This window comes from Haliotis asinina, chromosome 16 (assembly GCF_037392515.1).
Source record: "Haliotis asinina isolate JCU_RB_2024 chromosome 16, JCU_Hal_asi_v2, whole genome shotgun sequence".
Classification (NCBI taxonomy): Eukaryota; Metazoa; Mollusca; class Gastropoda; order Lepetellida; family Haliotidae; genus Haliotis; species Haliotis asinina.
In genome coordinates, this window is record NC_090295.1 from 5,107,683 (window position 1) to 5,130,755 (window position 23,073).

At 39.0% G+C, this 23,073-nt stretch overlaps 1 protein-coding gene across 7 annotated transcripts in view; it reads right to left on the minus strand.

Annotated features, from left to right (window-relative positions):
* Positions 1-1,593: 1,593 nt before the first annotated feature.
* LOC137268885 (cellular tumor antigen p53-like) overlaps positions 1,594-23,073 on the minus strand; it is a 54,773-nt gene continuing 33,293 nt past the window's right edge. For 6 of the 7 annotated variants that reach the window (XM_067803474.1, XM_067803475.1, XM_067803473.1 and 3 more), the window contains 9 exons: positions 16,816-16,917; positions 16,521-16,591; positions 15,481-15,559; positions 14,544-15,066; positions 13,923-14,017; positions 13,670-13,791; positions 7,570-7,809; positions 7,063-7,156; positions 1,594-6,055 (listed from right to left, as the gene is read on the minus strand). In XM_067803474.1, coding sequence (XP_067659575.1) covers positions 5,777-6,055; positions 7,063-7,156; positions 7,570-7,809; positions 13,670-13,791; positions 13,923-14,017; positions 14,544-15,066; positions 15,481-15,559; positions 16,521-16,591; positions 16,816-16,917 — 1,605 coding nt within the window. In that variant the 3' untranslated portion in view covers positions 1,594-5,776. Of the gene's footprint in view, positions 6,056-7,062; positions 7,157-7,569; positions 7,810-13,669; positions 13,792-13,922; positions 14,018-14,543; positions 15,067-15,480; positions 15,560-16,520; positions 16,592-16,815; positions 16,918-19,569; positions 19,771-23,073 lie in introns of those variants that run through there. The other variant, XM_067803479.1, reaches the window with a different exon arrangement.

Below are 23,073 nucleotides of genomic sequence, written 5' to 3' on the forward strand. Positions count from 1 at the left end.
GTACAGCCTATATACTTGTATATCTTTCTAACGTTGTTTATAGGCATGACACGCCTCTGTGGTTCACAGGAACATTCCTGGTGGTTGACGCGTTTGCTCGTCACGTGACTCGTGAAGATCCGGATCAGAAATGTTCTTAAGATCTTACACATGCTTGTCGTAAAAGGTGACTGCATTGTCTGGCCCAACTTTCAGACCGCCCTCATATAGCTGGAATATTGCTGTGTGCGGCGTAAAACTAATTTCACTCACTCTTGCTCGTCATGAGGAAAACCCAGATAAGAATCTAGACATGGGTACAATGCGTGAAGCCCATTTATGGTGTTCCCCAAAGTGATATTGCTGGAATATTGCTAAAGGCGGCATAAAACCCAACTCATTCATAGCAAGGGCAGACCCAGGTACCTGGTGAGACGTTATTTTTACATTCAACCCTTGCCTGTAGACAAGCTACCTGTCGGCAGAACTAAGCCATAACACTTTGTACTGAAGACGAATATCAGCTGACGGTGCTGAAACTATTCAGTGGCTTCGGCCGAGATGTTTCAAACCTACATATGTCACTGCTGAGGTTTCAGGTCGGACATAAAAGTGTCACATCTGTCACGCCAGTTGTACATCCTACTCTCCAGAAAGAATTATTCATGCCTATTTTGAGAAACGCCTGGTAAAAGTGAGTGACATTTCGACCGTATTTGGTAACAAGGTGTTCAGACCTCTAACAAAACAAAGTAGCAACGCGCTAAGGCTATTTAGCGATCGACGTCAGGACTGATTGGGGTCGAATGATGGGCTATGAAGCCCATACCCCCGACTCTCACTCAGAACGTTTTTTGTCAGTGAATAATGATCTCTGTATAATTGGTATTCTCCCGCATAGCTGTAATGGAGTAAGTCAGCCAGTGGTGAATATAGTGAGCACCCATCTTAGGCAACTAGTATGATTCAGGTCAACGAGTGACTCTTGTTTCAGGGTACGAGTTCGGTTGAAAGACTTGTCAGCCTTATGAGATGACAAAAGGAAGTAATGTAGGTCATATATGTTTACCGCTTTGGTGAAACCAACATGTGTAGGATGCTGACAAACCTAAAAACAAAACCAACTGTTCAAATTGGACAGATGATCCTAGGCTCCTGGAATGCCAGAGTTTGGCAACTCATGTTTGGGAACCTGATCTGGCCACTTTAGGGTGAGGTGGTGCACACCACTACCCTCTGAGTTCTGTGACAATGCAGATCTTGCTGCAGTTTCACTTACCAGATCCACAGCTGTAACCAGCAAATCCTGTTTAGCCTAAGGGATAAAACTCTGGACAGTGTATTGTCAAAACAGATGGGGACTCACTTCTCTGCGTTCATGTATTAACGTTTGCAACACTGCATAGCCTCCCTAGAGAGGTTTGGTCAACACTCAACATGGTTTTATTTTCATCAAAATGTGAATGGATACTGGTCTTAAATCTTGAACATTTCCATGAATCCCACAGCACTCCAAGAATGGTGTGGGGTTCAGCCATTCTAGGATGCAAACATCTAATAATATGTGACTGGTTCACCTATGTAAACATTTCACCAAAATGAAATGAAAACAGGTTTTCTTTGAAATGAATTTTATTCTAAAATAATGGTATGAAGTTGTTAAATACAAGCTTGGTGGATAGTGAAATATATGGTGGTGTCAGATTTCACATTTGAACACATTTCCTTAAGATGATAAGCCACACATACAGTGAGATATAGTCAACAATTTGAACAGAAATATGTCATCAAATTAACAAACACGAGACCTTTCTTCCCAAACAGAGAATGAAAAATTGCTGGCAGTTTCAACAGGAGTGATTCCTAAACTGGGAAAGTAAATGCAAATTTGTGTGATGCAACTACTGTTGATGATTGTACACAATTACAAATGTCTTACATGAAACAATGAATTTGGCAGTTAATACTGATGAGCCTGTGACAAGTGTTCAACTTCAAGAATATTGAACGAATACTATGCAAGCAATTTGTTCACAAATGGCAGTAACATATTTTGATCTCTCACATCCTTGCATCGATAGAATGCAATTCAGATTCAATATTTTTTTTTTAGAAACCTGGAGGATCCAGATCAAGCATTCCCCAATGTCTGAGAGAAATGTTATATTTGATGACATATTTACTTCACGTTAAATGTGAGATGCAAGCCCTTGGACAAAACCTTGTCTCCTGTCATCAGTCTTAAAGTCCTCAGAACCTGAACTGTTAAATATGCTAAGGACATTTTGATTACACTTCCTCAACACCTTTTATGCCAACTAGGAAATGTCAGCATTACAATGGCAACATGCAAGTACCCAACAGGCTTGCATCAGATGAACAACAGTGTGCCAACAAAAGGGGTGATGTGAGCATTAACAAAGGCCTTGTATTTCTGCAGTTGCACTGCAAACCCTAAATGAAAATCATAATCTACCTACAAAACCATATCTCACAAAAGTCTTGACTTTAACAATATTATAAATTTATCAATAAATGGATCTTGAAGCAGCCCTTTCATAAGAAAAAAACCCAACAAACATCCCCCCACCTCCCCGAAAAATTAAACCCAAACAAACTTTCTTTTTCATGCTGCATTGTGACACAAACTGGAAATATAAAAATCCAGTTTGTCTATCAAACGGTTCATTCTAAATAAATACCCCTTGTGTTGGCAGGCCAAGCAAACCATTATTGTTGAGATGTCACTAAGTAAACACATCACTCATAAATAATGTAGAAAATATTAAATAGATGTATTCTAATGATGTACAGGATGCTCCAGCTTTCATCAGTTCCAACACTATATACATGGCACTCAGTTTATCAAACAAACCACCATGGTTATCTCCCCTTACATGTGATGCTGAAAGTGGAAAGATATTTTGAGATGGGAAATGAATATCTCAATAAATGCCCACCATTTCAAATAGGTTGCAGAATGAACCACTTTTAGAAACATTCTAATTGTACAGCAGCAGATCTTTGGGGGAAGATGAGAAGCAGAGTTGGGGGATCTTATTGGGGGGATGCTGCCTCACTCACTGATTACAGATATCATTGGGAATCCACCACTACTACAAAAACCTGACAGCAAACAGTTCTTAAACAAAGTTCTAAAGAACAAGAAATTGTTCTCTTTCAGTTTGACTTCAATGAATATTATAAAACATCTGAGGTCATGAAAATCACCTTTCACGTAAGGGGAGCTAACTCATGAAAACCAGTGACCACCATTCTGGAGTTGCCTCCCTTTCAGCACTTGAAACACTGCTTTAACAGGCTCTGTAAAATACTACATTTTCTGTACACAGTAAACAGAACAACCCCAGAACAAATCACACACAGCAACATGTCTTGCCTTCGAAATTCTTGACATTGCACATTCTAAAATTGTTTTGAAAACATGTCCCCCTACCCCTTCAAAAGATTTAATTGATTTCAATGTATCACTTTTAAAAATGCACCAATGCAGGCATATGTTACTATGAAACATTTTACTATTAACTATCTTTTCACAAATGACACATTTAACCTGTGATGAACACACGCATGATTGGAAACTACTAAGGAATAATGAACAACAAAATTTAAGTATCGCACCGTTGGAAATCTATCTTTATGAAATCCAATTAACAAAAAAAATGAACATCTCACACATTGAATATAGTCATTATGCATATACTGTTTTCCTTTCAACTACTGTCATGAACAGCTGAGAAGGCTGACTTCAACCATCTTCTCTATGAACACTTTTCAACACCGAGCTTTCCGCTCAAATTATGCACAAACCCACATGAACATGACATGAAAATGTGACCTTTCTGAACCAACACTTGATAAATACATCAAAATTGTTAAAAAAATCTATCAGTGACAATATGCCATTATCAAAATTGAAAAACAAAGAAAAAACAAATTAAGCAGCACATCAAACCATTTCTCTTGAATAGCAAACTTAAAACAGCCAGTCACAAGGACAAATTATCTACAAATTTCAAACATATCTGAATACATTAATGCACTAGGTATGCCATTAAACGCAACATAGATCCTGTCCTTTCGGCTATTATTTTATTTAATCTATGCTTACAAAACAATACTTCAGTGGTGGCTAGTATTAAATAAGCTCCAAACTCATGACAAAAATAAAACCATTTGAAACCTGCCAGACTACATTTACAAGCATAAATATACATGGTTATTTTCCAAAATACCTGTTTTGGAATTTTTCCTTGCATATTAGTCTTACTGAAGATAGTATTAACAAGTGTTTGTTCTCTAAACAATGAGTATGACAGGGTGCAACTTCAGGACACCCACGTATTTACATCAGAAACATACCATATTTGTTTACTCTCTGAATCACAAAAATTATGTGACATATTTGGATTTTGTTAGGTTCCAAACCATAGAAGACTTTAAGACAATCAAAGCAACAGGAAAGATATGTTTTGGTTTCATATTAAAGTGGATTATTGCCTTGATAAACAGTACCTCAAATTATCATAGATTTGGTATGCCCCTTGAGTGTGAATGAATGAATGAATGAGTGGTTTACGCAGCTTTTAGCAATATTCCAGCAGCATCACGGCAGGGGACACCAGAAATGGGCTTCACACATTGTATCCATGTGAGGTATTGAACCCCGGTCTGCGGCGTGACGAGCAAACGCCTTTACTACTAGGCTATCCGACTGCCCTCCTTTGAGAGTGCAGGCAATGGAATGTTAAGGCGCATGAACTAGTTCAATATTGATGTTAGGGACCTTCCACACTTATTTGTTTCAACATTTTGCAAATCCTGCTCTGCTAACAGGCAGTTTGTCCCTAAAACCAACATTGAGTTTGAAAGTACGAAAAGTCTCCTTTTGAGCTACTATACAATGCTGTTCTCTATAAAGAAATATATGTCTTCAAGACAACATAACAGAAAAATCTTACCAACATAAATTAACAGCCATTACAAAATGGACGGAGCGCTAGACATTTGGATTTGAGTTGGAGTTACCTCCCCTGAACAATGCCATCCTACAGTGGATTTAGAAGACGCCAGACAAACCTGAGGTTTCTACCATGACTAAATTTATTCAACCATTTCATTGTAACCATTCATCAAGTGCTACAAAGAGTTCTGCCTACTGACCTCCAGAAATAACATCGACTTCCTCTTCGACAAAATAATCCTTATACATATAGCCATAGTATGTACTGTTAACATTGGTCTGGCATGTTTCAACAATACTTAGGTCAAACATTAGAGGCAAAAGACACTGCCTGATGAACACAAAATTGTCACACTGGTAGTGATCTACCTGAGTTTCAGATAATTGTGTACTGTACATATGGATTGGCCCAAAAGCTCATTGCCCTCCACTTTATTATTGGAAAGCAAGTCAAATTAACTATAATTTCATTTTTTCATAACACAAATTTCAGTATCAATGCAAAACATAGTAACAATTATTAGAAAGTAAACTACAGGATTTGTCCGATGCGTAACACACTTTGAATAGTTGAGTCCATCTTCATAAGATGACTGGGTAAAAACACACTGAAAACATCAACACAGGAATAAACTGGAATGTATAAATGTGATATTTAATGATAAGCACACTTCGTTCAACGATTGCCACACAAACTGGAAGAGGTCTATATCAGCAGTGATAACATGATCGATTCGCCATAATGAAAGGTAAATGCACTTTATAAATTTTTTTGCACCTTTAGAACTGTTTGTGTGAAAGCCACATGTGTTTTCATTCTGGCTTTTCCGTTCTCAACTTCTTGACATCGTCCTTGGTGAGTGATATTGTGTGTTTGAATGTGTAGCGCGTGACTTCGTAGTACCCCGGACAGTATGCACTGTTCTGTGAGATGCTTGGTTGGGATGAGAGGCTGATCGTGGATGTGCTACTGGCATTGCGTGCGAGAGACTGGGAGACTTCAGACGTGTAGGCATTTGCCTGCTTGTATTCCACCAGCGACTTCCAGATCTTGTTGCGATGGCTTGTTCCAATCTTCATCGCTGATAGATCCTGTAAATAGCAAAATGGTGTTCTTATTAATAGCCAGACTCAAATGGAGTGGTTGAGCCATAGGTTATTAATGAAAGACCACTTAAAGCATTTGTTGGGCGCTTAGAGATACTTTGTTGTTATTAAATGATCTGTTTCATGAAAACACTGAAACAATGAGCAGGATTTGTGTAGTGTTCCATGTAAAATTCAACGCTATTCCAACCATATGGCAGTCTAGCGTAACAATAAAATCTGGACTCCATAAACCAGAGGATGATGTTATGAACACCGGTATCAGTCAAGGCTTACCATCAAGTTGGTACCATTTACAAGTAGGCACTATGTACCCCCGTACAATCATCCTAAATAGCATTTATTTTCAGACTAGCGGATGTTTGCAACAGGGCGCCACCATTTTTTAAAATCGTTGCATCATGGTATACAGTCGCTTTGAGAATCAAATAGAATCTGGTTTGTTTTCATCAAATTAATCAAAGCTACTTCCAACTTGTAGTTAAATATGTTTTTGAACAATGGCCAAAAATGATTTAGCAGAACACTGCACATGACAGAACTACAAGAACGATTTATAACCATTATGACAACAAGTGATTTTGAGAGAATCAAGTATGAAAATATGTTGTATCTCGGAAAATATGCAAGTCAGGTGACTAGATTAAATGGCATTAGACTGTGCAAGCATGAGAGGTTTCAAATTTCAAAACAATTGTCACTATTGCAGGTTGAGACAAACCTATATAGTAGATAATCTATCCCCGAAATTGTACATGAATACTACAACATACCTCATATTTCATGACTAATTTCTGATTGGTTGAAATTGTGTTCGTGGGAGAAAATTATGTACTGTTGTCAAAAAGATCAATTTAAGGTAATTAAATGTCGAAATTAGTAGTTTTAATGATGGGGCTTCATTTACAATGATGTCAATGAATGACTTATGTATTTGTAACCTCCTAGAGTATATGTGATCTTCAAGGTTAGGTAGTGTTAAACTATTTTACCTCAAGAGAGAATTCATCGAGCTGGAACATATTCAGGAAGTTCTTTTCGTGGAAATTGTCGATGTAAGCAGAGAGACCAATAGATGTCAACCATCTGAAAAGGAAGCAAATTGTCCATGAAAACAGGAAAAATTCAGTGATCAATAACATGAGCATCGACATGTGCAATGGGAAGAGATGATGTGTCAACCAAGTCTGTGAGTCTGACTGCCCCAGCTCGATAGTCCTTAACTGATTTGTGACCAGGGACCCGTTTCACAAAACTCTCGTAAGCCTAAGGTCTCGTAACTTTCCTCGTAGCATCGTACCTCCTGTACTGTAAAATAGGAAGTAGGAATGCTACGAGAGAAGTTACGAGACCTTAGGCTCACGAGAGTTTTGTGAAAGGGGCCCCTGAGCTCTAGACACCGGACCACTCGTCACCACAAATGTCTTGAAACCAGGACACATAAATGTTGGGCATAACATGAGCTACAAGTAGCATATCATAAGGAAACATATACTAACGAGGCCACAGAGTTGTCCACCAGGGTCTGTCCGTTGCCCACAACCTCCTCCTTGACAGCAGCCTGGTTAATGACGGCCTCCAGTGCTGCTGGCAGCGTGTCTCCATTCACCTGGTTGGTCTGAGAGCTGCTCACGTTACTGGAGTCGGGGCTGAATGGGAGGCTGGCTTGATGCGGTGTCTCGGCTGGCTGAGCGATGCGTTCGTTGCTGGGGATAGAGATGACGTGTGGTTGGCTGGGTCTGAAAACAAACCTTACATGAATAGGATGGCAGGAAGAGTATGCTGTGACACGTTGGTCCATGTCGTGGACGGACACAAAAGGGCACTAAATACAATATCTACAACCTCAGTAAAGTCCACTAGCACTGATAGGATGACAGATCAAGGGTCATTCACAGCTGCCTCTTCATTACACATCACAGATCCTACAGATCCCTAGGCCTACAACTGATATTGTACATGTGGTGTGAGGTTCCTTGATAAGTATGAAGTATGAAGGACATGAACTAACATGGGCTGTAGTTTTGAAATGAAAGTAATTTGAGTATTGTACATTTTGTGGGTTCTATCTACTTATCATGAAGCCACCATTTGGGGTTCACCTTGAGTCATGGCGATATGAAACCTCTTACACATCATCATCAGTGCCTGGTCACCATTAACGCCAAGATGTTAATATCCATTCCCTGAATCCTTTAAAGCCTTTATATAAAATACAGAAAAAGAACTAAAACATATTGAACTGCATACCCTAATCCAATGTTAAATTGTATTAAATGTCAAACTGAGATGCTTTCTCAATGGGGGCACCTGCTGACTTCATATGTACATGACATCCAGTTAATTTCTGATGCATATTTTGACATATCCTTGAACTGAACATGGTTTGACACTCCAGGTACATATCAGAGCTACTGCTGCCTGTCTAGGCAAGGCAGGAATGACTGACACATCCTACAAAGCCCAAGCAACTCAATGTGGTATTACACCCCATGTATAAAGCAAAGCTAATGACGTCCTACAACTACCCTAAACAACTCGATGTGGTATTACACCCCATGTATAAAGCAAAGCTAATGACGTCCTACAACTACCCTAAACAACTCAATGTGGAATTACACCCCATGTATATAGCAGAGCTACTGGTACATGCTACAACTACCCCAAGCAACTGAACGTGGTTTAACACAGTAATTTAGTAGAGCTTCTACACCCTGTCCAGGTAAGGCAGGGAGGACTCATATTCCTTCATGAACTCAATTCGTTATTTGTGGTTGCTGGACTCTTGAGTTAAGAAGTGAGTGAGATATACACATGGAATCTATTCAAGCCTTGCATCAGCACAAGTTAACTAGGGTTCATTATGATGTCATCATTAGGTTATATGCTGCTTTGTAACATGTAATGTTTGGGATTACACTTTTTTTAGTAAAGTACATATCAACATTTAAGTAACTGCCAGCCCTGAGGCCCAGCATCAGTTGTTATTGTGTTACTATTTTATCAAGCTGGCAGTTTCAAATATTTGCAGGTCCTTATGGCCTTCAGTGAATTATCTGTTGATTTTTTTTAACCTGAATCCTTCCCATACTTTTATTCATCAACATTCGAGAACTATCCATGATTCAATGGCAACTCCAGTCTTTACCAAAATACAAATTTATCTCTGCACCATAGTCTTCGCTAATTGATTTTGTAGAAACAGTGTAAAACTGTATAGTATAGCGTATTTTGGGGTTTTTTTTTATTGGTTTGATTTTAACAAAATGGGCCTGTATAAACCAAGCAGACATCAGCAGGCATGGATGGTGAACTGACAAATTATAGTGTTGCAAACACTGGTATGTATTCAAGTACTTTTTCACTTTACCATGAAAGTGTAATCTCAAATATAACATATATATTCATATTTACATGCTGCTTTGTTCACAATCCCACATAGCATTCAGAGTAGTGCTGACACTGGCCGTTGGTAAATGTTTCGTCAACGTCTGAATGCTATCTGAGATGTAGTGTTGTTTTTCGTTTCATTTAAGATATGACCTAAATGTTTAATTTCTTGAAATCAAACAAGGTATTCTTGCCTAAATATTTGCATATGTAACTATATATTTGTAAAACATATTATTTTCCCTTCATAATGTATCCAGGGCATTCCTATTTCTGGCACATCTCACAGCAGCCACTCTGTGAATCATGACAAAACACATCACTGGGCCACACGTCCAAGAAGACAAATCAGCAAGTTCTGGTATGAATTTTATTGGCAGTGAATTTTGTTATAAATAATCTACATACACACTAGCGTGATCAAAAGGTATTACATCAATGATTAATATTAGATAACAACAAACTATTATGGCAGGATGGTGGAGTAAAGTCCCATGATCCGCACCTCTGACAAAATGTCGCGAGTACTAAATCTCACACAGTACCTCACAACTCTCATCCAATGCATAGAATAACGTAACCATCTGCACTTCATGTACTGAGTAAAGAAAAGCCTCAAGCCAGTACATCAACTATTTGACTTTCATATGATACAGCCTCAGTGGCTTAGATCTGTCAAGATCCAATGTCCAAATAGGCTTTGCAGGGATCAAATTCTCTGGCCTTTATCTAGGATTCTGAACTATGAGCCCTTGACCAGCTAAGTCCGAAAAAAAGTTTCTTCAAATAGGGATGGTTGATGTTACTTAAATTCATATTTTCTTCATTGTTCATTATGAACAATTCATTTATTTATGTAAAATGAGGCTTTCAAAATTCTTCCAACTTGGTGGCTTTTGATCACGAGATAAGTCGGCCCAAAGATAAAACTTGAACTTTCAATACTTCTTAATTATACTTTGGTACTTTTTACCGACAACTGGTGCAGACAATGGAGGCCTGGACGAAGGCTTTGATAGATCCTGAGTTATGAGATATACTCAGGAATACTCATTACAGGGTTTTACCCAAAAGGAAAGCGAACAGAGTGAGTGAATGTCAGTCTGAAGAATAGTTCAGCCACAATTCAAAATATCATTTCTTTCAACAAATGCCTTAAGTCTGAATTCTGAGTTTTCAACTAGGGACACTTTTTGGTGACAATATTGACATTAATAGGAAAGAAACTGACTTCGTTTTAAACAATAAAAAAAACAGACAAAAAATGGTAACTGAACTACAGTGCAGTTATTGGATAAGACCTGTGGAGCAACAGATTTTCATGGACGGAAATGTTCGGCTACAAGCACCTGCTGTCAGTAAGAACCTAAAAAATATACTCTTGAAATTACTGATATATCCCTCACGTTACTGTGGGTCAGGTCTCAAGTAGGAGCCAGCCATTCTCAGTAACTTTCATAAAACAATGTCGGACATGGCTGTCAATCACTGGAGAGAAGTCAGGGCAGTTACCTCCCCTTGGTCCCCAACCCTTCTGTTCAGGTTGCTAGAATGTTGTAGTGTCACAGGACGGAATGTACTATCATATGACAGTGACTATTTTCAGAGTGAAGGTAAAACTTCAGACTTTTCTCAAATAAATATATAAAATGATACATAAAAGAAATTTATCACAGACTACAAAGATATCATGGTATAAAATGAGATCTAGCAATAAAACTAGATAGGTTTACAATCCAAAACAAAGTGAACAAGATTTCAAAAAATTGAAAATCTTTTAAATTTGACTGAACCACCTTGCACTTATAGTGTAAATACTTCTTACTCAGTGGTTTGATGAGAATGTGGAACTACGTGGAATATCGGCGTAATGAATAATAATTTCAGTACTGCCTAAATTACAGGAACGGACGCCAGAAATAAAGTTTGGATTTGATATGTGAACCCGTTTAGACAATGACAATCACATAGATGAAATACGAAACAAACACTTGCACTTCATGGATGCAAAATCTGAACTTGTCTACAGAGTGGAAATAAATAAGTGAAGACTTTTATGCACAAATCGAGATATCTAAAATGAGTATAATTCCCACTAAAAAATCTAATGAAAATAAATAGAAGTTAAATCAATCAGATCATGATGAAGCACTTGATCAGGATATACAAGCAATCCCTTTTGAGGACTGTAAATACATACATTCCATAAGGAAGATAATTAATTAACTTATCAAGGCAATAATTAATAATAAATAGTAACAACACATCATTATCAGATTAATAAATTGTTAAATAAGTCTGTAGATGACATTCATCGTCTATATATTTCTACAGAGTAATATCAAGTTGAGAAATCTCTGAAATCCACAACAAAATACAACTAGTAAACATATGGCATTGCAAAACTGGACGGAATGTTTTGACTTGTCAATCTGCGACTAAACACGGAAACAACCACTGATACACACAAATACTAACATGATCTGTGCATAGTGACTCTATACATAGCACTCTTCCTCATGTGACCATGAATGACGGCAACAACAATTAACCATCAAGGGTATGACTTAAAAATTATGAAAATAACAATGATCTCTGCCAAAATCTCCCACAAATGACATGAAGTGATGCTGTATCTAAGATGTGACATGTTAATGCTAGGCAGTAGTAGACAACAGAAAGATGCAAACGTCATAGCAACAGATGAGTCATCTGGGGATTAATGATGCCCTTACAAAATATACATAGGTATGATTAGTGAGAGGAAAATACTGGCTAACAGACTTGGGAGTCAATGAATGTTTGGAAGAACATTAGTCTTTGTATAAATACATACGATCCATCAACATGTTTTTAACATGAACCAACTACTCGAGCACGGTTATCACACAGAGTTGTACTTCAACTTATCACCTTCACAACGCAGTGTGAGAAACCCAGATCCTTCAATACAACAACAATCTTCATTGTTCAATTTTGGACGACTTCGGTACTTTGGACAAATGAAACAGAGACAAAACTGTCATGTTATTGAACATCAATCAAACAGCGTGGGAATCCTGGACCAGGCTTCTTTTAGCATCTATTGTCGTATCTTGGATGTAATATACGCTTTGTAAGTCATGAGAGTAGAGCTGACTATCAACATAGATCCTTAACTGAATATCCATCAATTTTCAAGAAATATTACAGACATGGTGACATGTTTTAGCATGGACTATCAACAAATCATTATCTTGAACATAGTTTAAAAAGTAGATCATGAATGAAGTCCTAAATTTGAAAATTATTTGAGAAAATTAACCCCCCACCCCCATGTTTCCGATTACCATTAATTTCAGCCAGCCCTACGAAAGAGTTATTGCTCTATTCCAGAGTCATTCAGTCTGACAGGTAAGCTAAGAATCTGTGGAGAATGGTGATCAACGTTTGATCTTAATCATCCTCCCAGGTTTATGGAGCAATTTCTTCTTCTTGAGGGTGTGCTTGTTTTTATTTTCCTGAGGCAAGACCATCGACAGCCACCTGTAGCCAATTAGAACCTCTCATTAGTGTCATGTGACTATCGCTATGGTAACAGGTGGCTGCCGGTGATCACCGAGGAAAGCTTCAATAATGAGAAATGCTTCGAGCAGGACAAAGTTTGATCGCCATTCTCCAGGACCAGATTATTTGAAAACCTGCAAAACTTGATTCAATGTTGAAAAAACTTTCCTCAATGTACTCACGTGCAACCACCGCAAGGTATGCTAGCTACCATGAAGCGCCATCTTACATTACCAGGAACAAGTCAATGTCCGTATCAAATATACAAAAATCATTGTTCATCCAAAACAAGGATTCATATGTGAGCATGCGTGTGTGCGTGCGTGCGTGCTTTCCAAAAGCGTGTTATGTTTGTGCGTCAGACTTATTTGCATCAACATTTGTTACTCAGTGTAACATGGCAAGACTGAATGATACAGACTGTGTCCTTCCCTACATCTGCCCTCAGAAAGATGAAACAGTACATTCTGTTTCCCTCCCTACATCAGAACCTGGAAAGAGGGAATGATAATGGTACATTCTGTTTCCCTCCCTACATCAGCCCCCGGAAAGAGGGAATGGTACATTCTGTTTCCCTCCCTACATCAGCCCCTGGAAGGTGGGAACAGTACATTCTGTTTCCCTCCCATACATCAGCCCTTGGAGAGAGGGAATGATACATACTGTCTCTGGATTTCTCCCTGCTGTTTCCGGTACAGCTCAACTTGTTGTTGTGGCACCATTGATGACAATTCTAAGCTGTCCCGAATCTTGCACAGAATCTCATAATTTTCCCTCCCTCGAACCTGTAACATAACGCCTAGATTAAAACAAGCACAATTCAGAAATACAAAGTCAGAAGTATGAAAATTAAAGATTGTTTAAGCTTTTGCAGTATCCTAACAATGTTTGTATGTCTGATGCAAGTGGTGCTTACAGTTAACGAGTACGCATCGTCCTCTTGCAACTTCCGCTTCTTCCCCTGGGCTACGGTTATTTCTGTTCCAACTGTAAGTTTTGTCAGCTGGGGCACTGCAAAATGGAGAACATCACATCCATCACACACTTACAGATAATACACAGATGCGATTACAAACTAAAAGAGTGAAGATGGCGTAACAGTTTACATGTGAACCTGAAACAAAATTTCAGTACTTGCAAATAATCAGAAGCTACTGATAACATTTGAATCCTACATGATATGACTGCCAGTTTACTACACTTTCATTTAACTCATGCCACCTCAGACTGATGGTCATGCGGGATAAAGGGTTACAATGTCCCCAGCAACCTAATCTGGTCATTGAAGGCAGCTCCTCCAATCTGGTTTAAGTCCTCTTGATTTGGTTAATTGGGTGTATTTGGAACCTGGAGTATGCTCTCAGTATCAATCAATGTACTGTCTGGTCTACATGCTGCTGCCAGGAATAATACTGAGTATATTTAAAACAACCACACATATTGCATGACATATTTCCAGTTTTCAACTCCAGAGTCGCAACTCGATTCTCCATGGATTCATAAACCTTTAAAGAGTGACAGTCCTCACTTGACTCACCCTTCTTGGGGGACTGTTTACAGGTTGGTGGCAATGCTGCCTTTTCGTCCGCTTTTCGATCCCTCCCTGGACAGGCACAGATCCTGACCTCGACTGCCCGTCTGCCCAGAACCTTGCCCTCATGCTCTAGAGTAAACACAATCTGTATGGGTCGTCTGTTGGGACCACCTACACAGGACCCCAAGCACATGAACTGGAAGAGGTTGGTCACCCACTCAGAACCTGCCTGTGGGATTTCGTGGGGGATGATGACGCTCTGGCGACTTGTGTAACTGTCTTCATGGTATCTGGCGAGTTTGTGTTCACAGCGCACCAGGTGGGTGGGAGCAGGGTGACTTTCGTTATGCTCCTTCGATGTGGCGTGATTGGGACAGCGTTTTACCACCTCTTGGACGTGTTCTGGCTTCATGAAAATGGGCATTGCACGGATTATGCTTCCTGCTGGAGGTGTCCTCTGCGCCCGAAATCGAACTGGACACGTGGTGGCCATTCTCACATATAGCTTCTTCAGTGATTCAGAGTACTGGAAAAAATTCAACCATAACTTCAAACAAAGTGTTTCGTACTCTAGGACTTCTGACGCAACTGGTCAATATGCAAAACATGCAACAGGGTTTGGACCTTTTGTGTCTTCTGAGAGAAAAGGTACGGAAAGGAGGAAAAAGAGAAGAAGAGAAAATTAGATGGGAAGAGATTATCAATTTGTTGGTCATCTGGACAAAGTGTTTAGACTCTCATCATCATACACAGCACTGAAATTACACTGTCAAACCTTTTTATGGCTGATGCTGGTGCACACGTTTTGTTCCGAGCATACGCTACAGGTTAAAAAATGCAAGTATTTTATGTAGAGGTCTATGTATTCACACAGGTATATTCTGGCTTGCACATAAATAGAAAGTTGCAAACTCCAACTTCATGCCTTGTCGATACTCACTGTCCATGTTGTGGATTTTGTTTCTTTGGATGGTTGAGCAAAACTGATTTCAAAGTTGAAGTCCCCAGGATAGTTGGTACTGGAAAAGACAAGACAAGTGTTACAAAGTTTGTTGGGGAAAGGAGTCAGTGCAGAAAACAACTGAAACAATCTGATATTGTTCTATGTACAAGTATGTCAACTGTATTTCAAGTTTGACAGACGACAATGTAACCCTATATTTTATCATATCACCTACATGCTGTGTGAAAGGGTGAGCCACTTCACCACAAGGCATGTGTGTTGGTATATGTTGTCCAGATTGCACACACTGTGTTACAATCACACACTCATCCTGGCAGGGTGCCAACAAAACTCAAGCCTTGAAATTCTGGTATCAATCAGGTGAGAGTTTGGGCAGTGACTCAACTGTGTGATCCCCAACAATTATAGGTCAGGTGGTGGCTCCACTATGTGATACTTGACACTTGCAGGTCAGGTAGTGGCTCCACTATGTGATCCCCAACACATACACACTGACTGGTGGTCTCACAATGTGACCCGCGACAGTTACAGATGTAACTGAAAAATTGGCAGATTCACCTGGCTGGACTGTGTTGTGGGTAACATTCCCTTGGTATGTGTAAATACTTGAAGAAACTTAAACATTTACAACACATTATCATGCTTTCATTCTCTGTAATGCAAGACAGATTTCTGAAGATTCATGAAACAGGCACAGCTTGCACCCACTACCTGGCTTGCCCAAGCAGACAGGTGCCGTGACAGACAGGAGATGCAGGCACAGCTTGCACCCACTACCTGGCTTGCCCAAGCAGACAGGTGCCGTGACAGACAGGAGATACAGGCACAGCTTGCACCCACTACCTGGCTTGCCCAAGCAGACAGGTGCCGTGACAGACAGGAGATGCAGGCACAGCTTGCACCCACTACCTGGCTTGCCCAAGCAGACAGGTGCCGTGACAGACAGGAGATACAGGCACAGCTTGCACCCACTACCTGGCTTGCCCAAACAGACAGGTGCCCCTCCTCATACTTACTTTGATGGCACTGTGGGAGATGGGGACTGCATGTTTGTGTGAGGTGAATATGGTGGTGGTGACGTGACAACCTACAAAACAAAGGAACAACAAAAATAAGTACTTGCTGTGACCACAGTGACAAAACAATCAAAAAGTTTGATCAAACATGTGAACATGCAAAACTTGACTCCCAAGAAAGACTAGGATGAGGCGACTCTTTATTGTCATTTTATTGACATTTCCCTGAAGCTTCATCACGTAATCACTAACATAATGATTATCTCTTTACATGAACAACAGGACTGGGACTTACTCCATCATGATAGGGGCTTGATGCAGAGCTGCCGATGATTTGCGTTTGAGAGTCTGGGCTCATCCCAGAGGCAGTGGTTGTTTGAGCGATGATAGGGTTCAACTGAAAGAACGCAACAACATTAGTGGTTGTTTGAACAATGACAGGGTTTAACTGAAACAAAAACACAAATTTACAGCGCTATCTTGGAATAACAATAACCCTACCTAACAGATCAGGTAAAACAAACGCGTATATGGTGGCCCTTGCATCCTTTTTTCAGCAGAATTTAGTGTAAGGAAATGTACTATGGTAAGCTGACAACACGCCCAGGCTGAGTACCTGTATTAACAGCATGCCTAGCATAACAGAGGTGAACTCCACTACATGGCTTGCTGTCCAATTGAGCTTGTTCATGTTAAAGTCAATCAGAAGAAGGAAAAATAATTTTTCAATGACTGAACAATTATTAATTTTTCATAACAAAAATTCTGAAATATCTGTACAGACAAATCACACATAACAAATCAATCACCATCGTTACAAATGCATGCATTCATCCACTGATCTGACTTACATGGTAGGCTTCAATGAACACAATGGGTGCCTCAATTAGGTTATCATCAGAGATGCTCACATAATAATCTATTGAGCATGTCACAGCAAGCAACCCACAATACACCTGTGTCACCCTAACCCTCCCCACCTGCCCTTATCTCTTTACTTGTTTCTAATAATGGTCTTCGAATAGTCCTCCAATAACAGTCCATGGATCATCAGACCTAACATTGGAGCAGATGCAATAATTACACAGATTTACCCATAAAAACACTCTCCCTGTTCAGGATTGCCTGGAGTTGTCCCGCAGTAGACCGATCAACAACTGGGACACTAGTGTAGTCCCAGTATGACCTCACAAGACACACTGGTAGTGGTCTAAATATAGTGCTGATTTCATGATGAAATGTATATGTTTAACACTGATGACACACACAGTATGGTACTGAAATATGCTGTTTACTCCTTTACATTCAGGTTTATGACAGCTGCCATATCTCGATTTACACGAATACTGTATCAACATCCAGTAACTGGGCATATTTGCCAACAGTCAATCTACCAGGACAACATAACCCCAGCGACTTCTTAAACAACCCTTTGCAATTTTTGGGTAATTTTCAATGACAGTTTTTAAGGGGCTATTTTAACCAATTCACAATTTTTGTGATTTAAACTTTTCACAATGTGAATGTGGCAGATAATGAGGGATGCTTCATTTATAACCTAAATGTCTTCAAAGTTACTGTGGATTCACATTCTAGTTTATATATAATTTAAGTGTCACAATCAGGCAGTTCTCCAACCTAATCTGAAACATTATCCACTTTGATTAGAAACTTGCCAAACAGGCCCAATTACATTAATCCCTCTATTAAAGACTTGCTGGTTACACATACAGCAATCGTACATGTTTTCCCCTCCCTACGACTGCCACCCTCTGTATTGACAACTTGCAGGAAGCAGACCTACATTCGTTCATCTGTCGCACATGGCCATAACACACCATAACTGCACTAATACTATAAGTCTTTAGTAATTGCATAAAGTCCCTTGTTGAAGTGATCAAGGGCTTACTCCATGCAGGTTCTATTGCCAGGGGACCTATTGTTACCTGCACAATACCCAGACTATAAGCACCATACCCACACAGATATCATGACTCCTTATTATGTGGCTAGCCCTGAAAACAGTAGACTCCTGTGAAAAGAAACTCCAATCAATTATTCAAAATGTTTCCAAAGGGAGCACTTGTGATAACAACAATTGATGAAGTGGTTCTTTGCAGGCGATGCAGGTATTGAGCTATATTTAGCCATCGGCTTTTCCTAATGATTCCAGGTAGATGCCTGGAGACTGGCCTGGGAAAATTGATTCTTTAGATACGGAAGCTAGTTCTACCTGCTGGAACAGGCCTCGTTATGATCACGCCAGACAATGACTTCAACTAGTGCTAAAATACCAAGTGGTTTGTGACTGTACTGAAACATTTATCAAGGCCAACTTTGTTGTCAACAGTACTACAAAGACAAGAAGTGGCTGTGCTTAACACACCAACTAGTTTATTTTTACAATATCACAGTTATTCTCGGATACCAAGCTCTGTAACCATGGGTGTATCTCTTAACATGATATTTTGTTTAGATTTTCAAACATTAATCATTTGTTTAAAGAAAAGAATAAAACATTATGTTCCACTCCGACAACAGATGGGCTTGACTAACATGTTCCTACACTGAGTGATAGTATAAGATTTTCAGTCTTTCATAAATAAATATCCACAGGAAACGACTGATAATGTGACAGCTAATTCAAGGTAAGTATTTTCCATGTAGAATTTCAAACCAACATACTGACAATCAATCAATACTGGCTGTCTAAAAACAATAGGCAAACAGAACTGATGAGAACATTTCACTGTGAGTCTTCCAACCCTGGCATACTCACTTCACAACACATACTGTGAAATATTTATATTCAACAAATACATGTGAGGAATTAATCAATTTCAGCAAGTTTTCCAGGCATGTTCACGATAGAAAATTGACTTTAGTCATTAACAACATCGAGGCTGTGATTGTGTAGTTTACAGGTATCTCACTACAACAAGGTGTGTAGTGGAACAGCCAGGACAGCTAGCAGAGTGGTTACAGTTTCAGTCTTGTTACTACGTGAATACACTCTGACAGTGTGATTGGCTCTGGTTTTAACACTCACCCGATATGTGGTGAACCCAGTACGCTCCACTTTTATCATTCTGGACGGAATAGGATGACCAAATCCTCAGGATAGCAGCTCAAATCAGTTGTAGAATTTGTTATATTTACTTCATCACACTATGTCATAGGCCAGTAATGGTAGAATTTCTGTGCGCGTATTTCAGTGACAAGCCTAATCTTGCCCAGCCAGCTACCAAGTGCTAGCATGTCCCTACATGCTCCGACATAGGTAAGTGCAGTAGGATTTATTATGATAATCAGTGACCTCACGGCTGGCTTGCTACACAATGCTGGATCTGGGACAGCAAATAATATCGCAGTTCACTTGATCAAAGGGCTGGGACTGTGATGGTATTCAGTGTCGCCATGGCAACTCCAGGGAAGCATTGTATGCGTGGTTTTATTTTTAGCAGGATTGAGTTGGGGGAAGGGAGAGAATTACCAGTCAGATAGTTTGGAGACAATAGTGTGTGTAAAATGACTGGGATCAATTAAGGTGATTTGGTTGAGATTACTCAGGCACGCAAAACAAGGTTTAGAAAATAAACTCATCTAAACAAAGGGATAAGTTTTCTCCACCACAACTTTCTCATTCCTAACAGTTGGGTTGGTTCACTAGTATTTCAATGAATTCAGGAAGTACTTCATGCACCTGTTCATTCTCACCCAGTAATCTTTTCATGGTGTTTACAGTGTAGCATCTTGCCAACCACATGTTGTTTGTTTCACCTGTAGGGACATGCATTGAGGTGACATGTTAAGATTGGCATATTTCTGACTGGTAACAGGTATATAAACACAACACTTGTTTAACACTGGATAAAGCTAAACTACTGACAAACAACAGAATATAACAAAGATTCGATAAAAGTACTTGTGGCTGACAAACTGTGATTAATTCTCATTTTAATAAAATTGGCATTTTTTAAGGGTTGCCTTCAGAGAAACTAGGTTAAGAATTTAATCATCCAGTTATCACAGAAACACAGGTTACCTCTACTAAACCATGACAAAAGTTGTCATCATGCTGTAAACTATATCACACACACAATAGAGGGTCTCCTTGGCCAGTTTAGATTAATCCTTGCAGCAAAGGACTGTTCAACTTAATATTTCATTGTAAACATATCGCCACTGAGTAAGCATCTATTCATTAGAGAATACACTCCCCCTCCCCTGCCACGCACGCATGCACACTGCAATCTCCCCACCCTACCAGGAAAATCACAAACAGGTCATAGATTTAGATCACACTTATACCAACAACTTCATCATACTTAACTCCCCAACCATCAGTGTAATCACACAAGATATACAATAAATAACACTCAGTATAATATAGAGAAAAAAACAGAAAATACACCAACACAGCCACCCTAAGGATGCATAATTAAAGTCTACAAAGTCATGTTTTGCAACTTGGAGGTCTTTTGAGATACCTATTCCCACGATAACACACCCTTCTTGTAGACACTGAGAAGTAATGTGATACTTTCCGTCCTTGCATTGATTGGGGAACAATAACATAATTGGAAACCAGGGACGAGAGGCCCTTTGTTCTCCTCCATATACTGGGCTCCATTGATTGACACAAAAACTTGATAACTTTATCAATTTTCACTCATCCCCTTCTGCACTTCATCGGTTGGTAAATGTGGCAGACTGATATTGACCAATAAATTACATTCAGCAAAAGTTGATTTGAAGAAAAAGGTGAAATACGAATATGTACACATTTATGAAAAACAACTTTGTCATAATCATTTTAAACTATATTCTCTGTAATGGATGCCCTTTAAGAAAACAGTTATGTCTGAAGTTTTGTGGGCCATGGCTTGTAAATTTACAATTCCTGAACGGCTTTTCTCCACCAGTTGATAATCGAAATGATACAGTCAGCTTCACTTTACTGATTTCAGTTTTTCAGTTTAACTACCATCGTAAAACATCATAAAACATTTGGTTATATTACTCAAGTGCTTGGACACTCCAGACAATCTTTCATTTCAATTTAAGTAAAGATCAATATGATTTCTTCTCTAACTGAATTGTCTCATTTGAAGTCATTTCCCAAATGAATGTATAGTTTATATGAAACAAAAGCAAAGTAAAGGTAGTTTCAGTCTCAAAAATAACTGACACGAAACTTGGAAACCTCGATCAAGTAAACAGATAAAACATGAACTCAATGATACATCCTGCATTTTGCACTGATTATTTATCAATGAAGTCACAAACTACACTATAGTCACACATCACATCAATAGTTTTTCGTTTCTACCATCCATTAATTGTTATCAGAGACTCAACCATTTCAAGCCATTCAATCCACTTCGATCTGATGTTACAGCTCTACTATTAAAATTGTATGACATAAATTATACTTATATTACTACAGGAAGTGTAAGATTTTCGTCCACAATGTAAGATATCATTGCTGTCACGGTTTGTTTGAGAAAATGTTTGTTAGCCTTACAATGAAGTCAAAACTTTTGATACTTCTGATGAACTTATTAAAAAGTGTTTGGATTTCTTTCCATTTAAAGAATTGGCAAGACAATATCATTTTCAAATAATAATAATATGTGCATTTATATTGACCAAATTCCATTAACAAGGTGAATGCTTATGCTACGACCCACCAGTCATAGCATGCATGACATTACCCCGGATAACCCAGGCTCCCTGTTAGATGCTAGGTTATACTCCCATGACTTATCCAAATTTTTAAGTGGAAAATCAACACAAGATACAAATTACAAGCTGTAAGTGACAATGCAAGTATGAGTCGTGAAGTTTCTTTCTTTCACTCCTCACCTTGCTGGAGTACAGGTAGCTTGTCTCTGAAAATGATCTTTCAATACTTATCAGTACTCAAACCAGTTAATTGACTTTAGACCTGCATAGGGTGGCTGTGACAGAAATTACAACAATTAGTTGATCACAACTATAACACTCTCCAGGTGTGTCAACTCTGTAATAATTGTATTGATTAGTGAAATAGGTAAACAATTATCATAGCAAGTGTATTACTTTGTAATGTTAATCAAGACATGAGATGGATGAGATGGATTATCCCAAACACATATAGTAATGGGCCAGTTTCACACTTGTCGCATAACAGCTGATGTTTTAAATATTACTTGTTGCCAATGTCTGCCTTGAGAGATCTCTAAATAACCTGAGACAAACGGCTTAAAAACCCATAACAATAAAATCTGTTGACTTGAGACAAATACCATCACCAAAGATATTAAGTGTGCTTCACTCAATACTCAAACGATCCTTTTCTGTTTAAAAACTGAAACCATGATTGGTGTTATGTATAACCTACATGGATATTTTCACGCCAACAATGCTCATCCAAGAGCATGCTAAACGTATTAAGAAAAATACAACACACACATCTTCAATTTAACGCAGGGCACACACACGGAAATGTGATAGATACATCACGTACTTGGGACAGATAAAAGTGCAGCATAATTCCATGTCCATATAT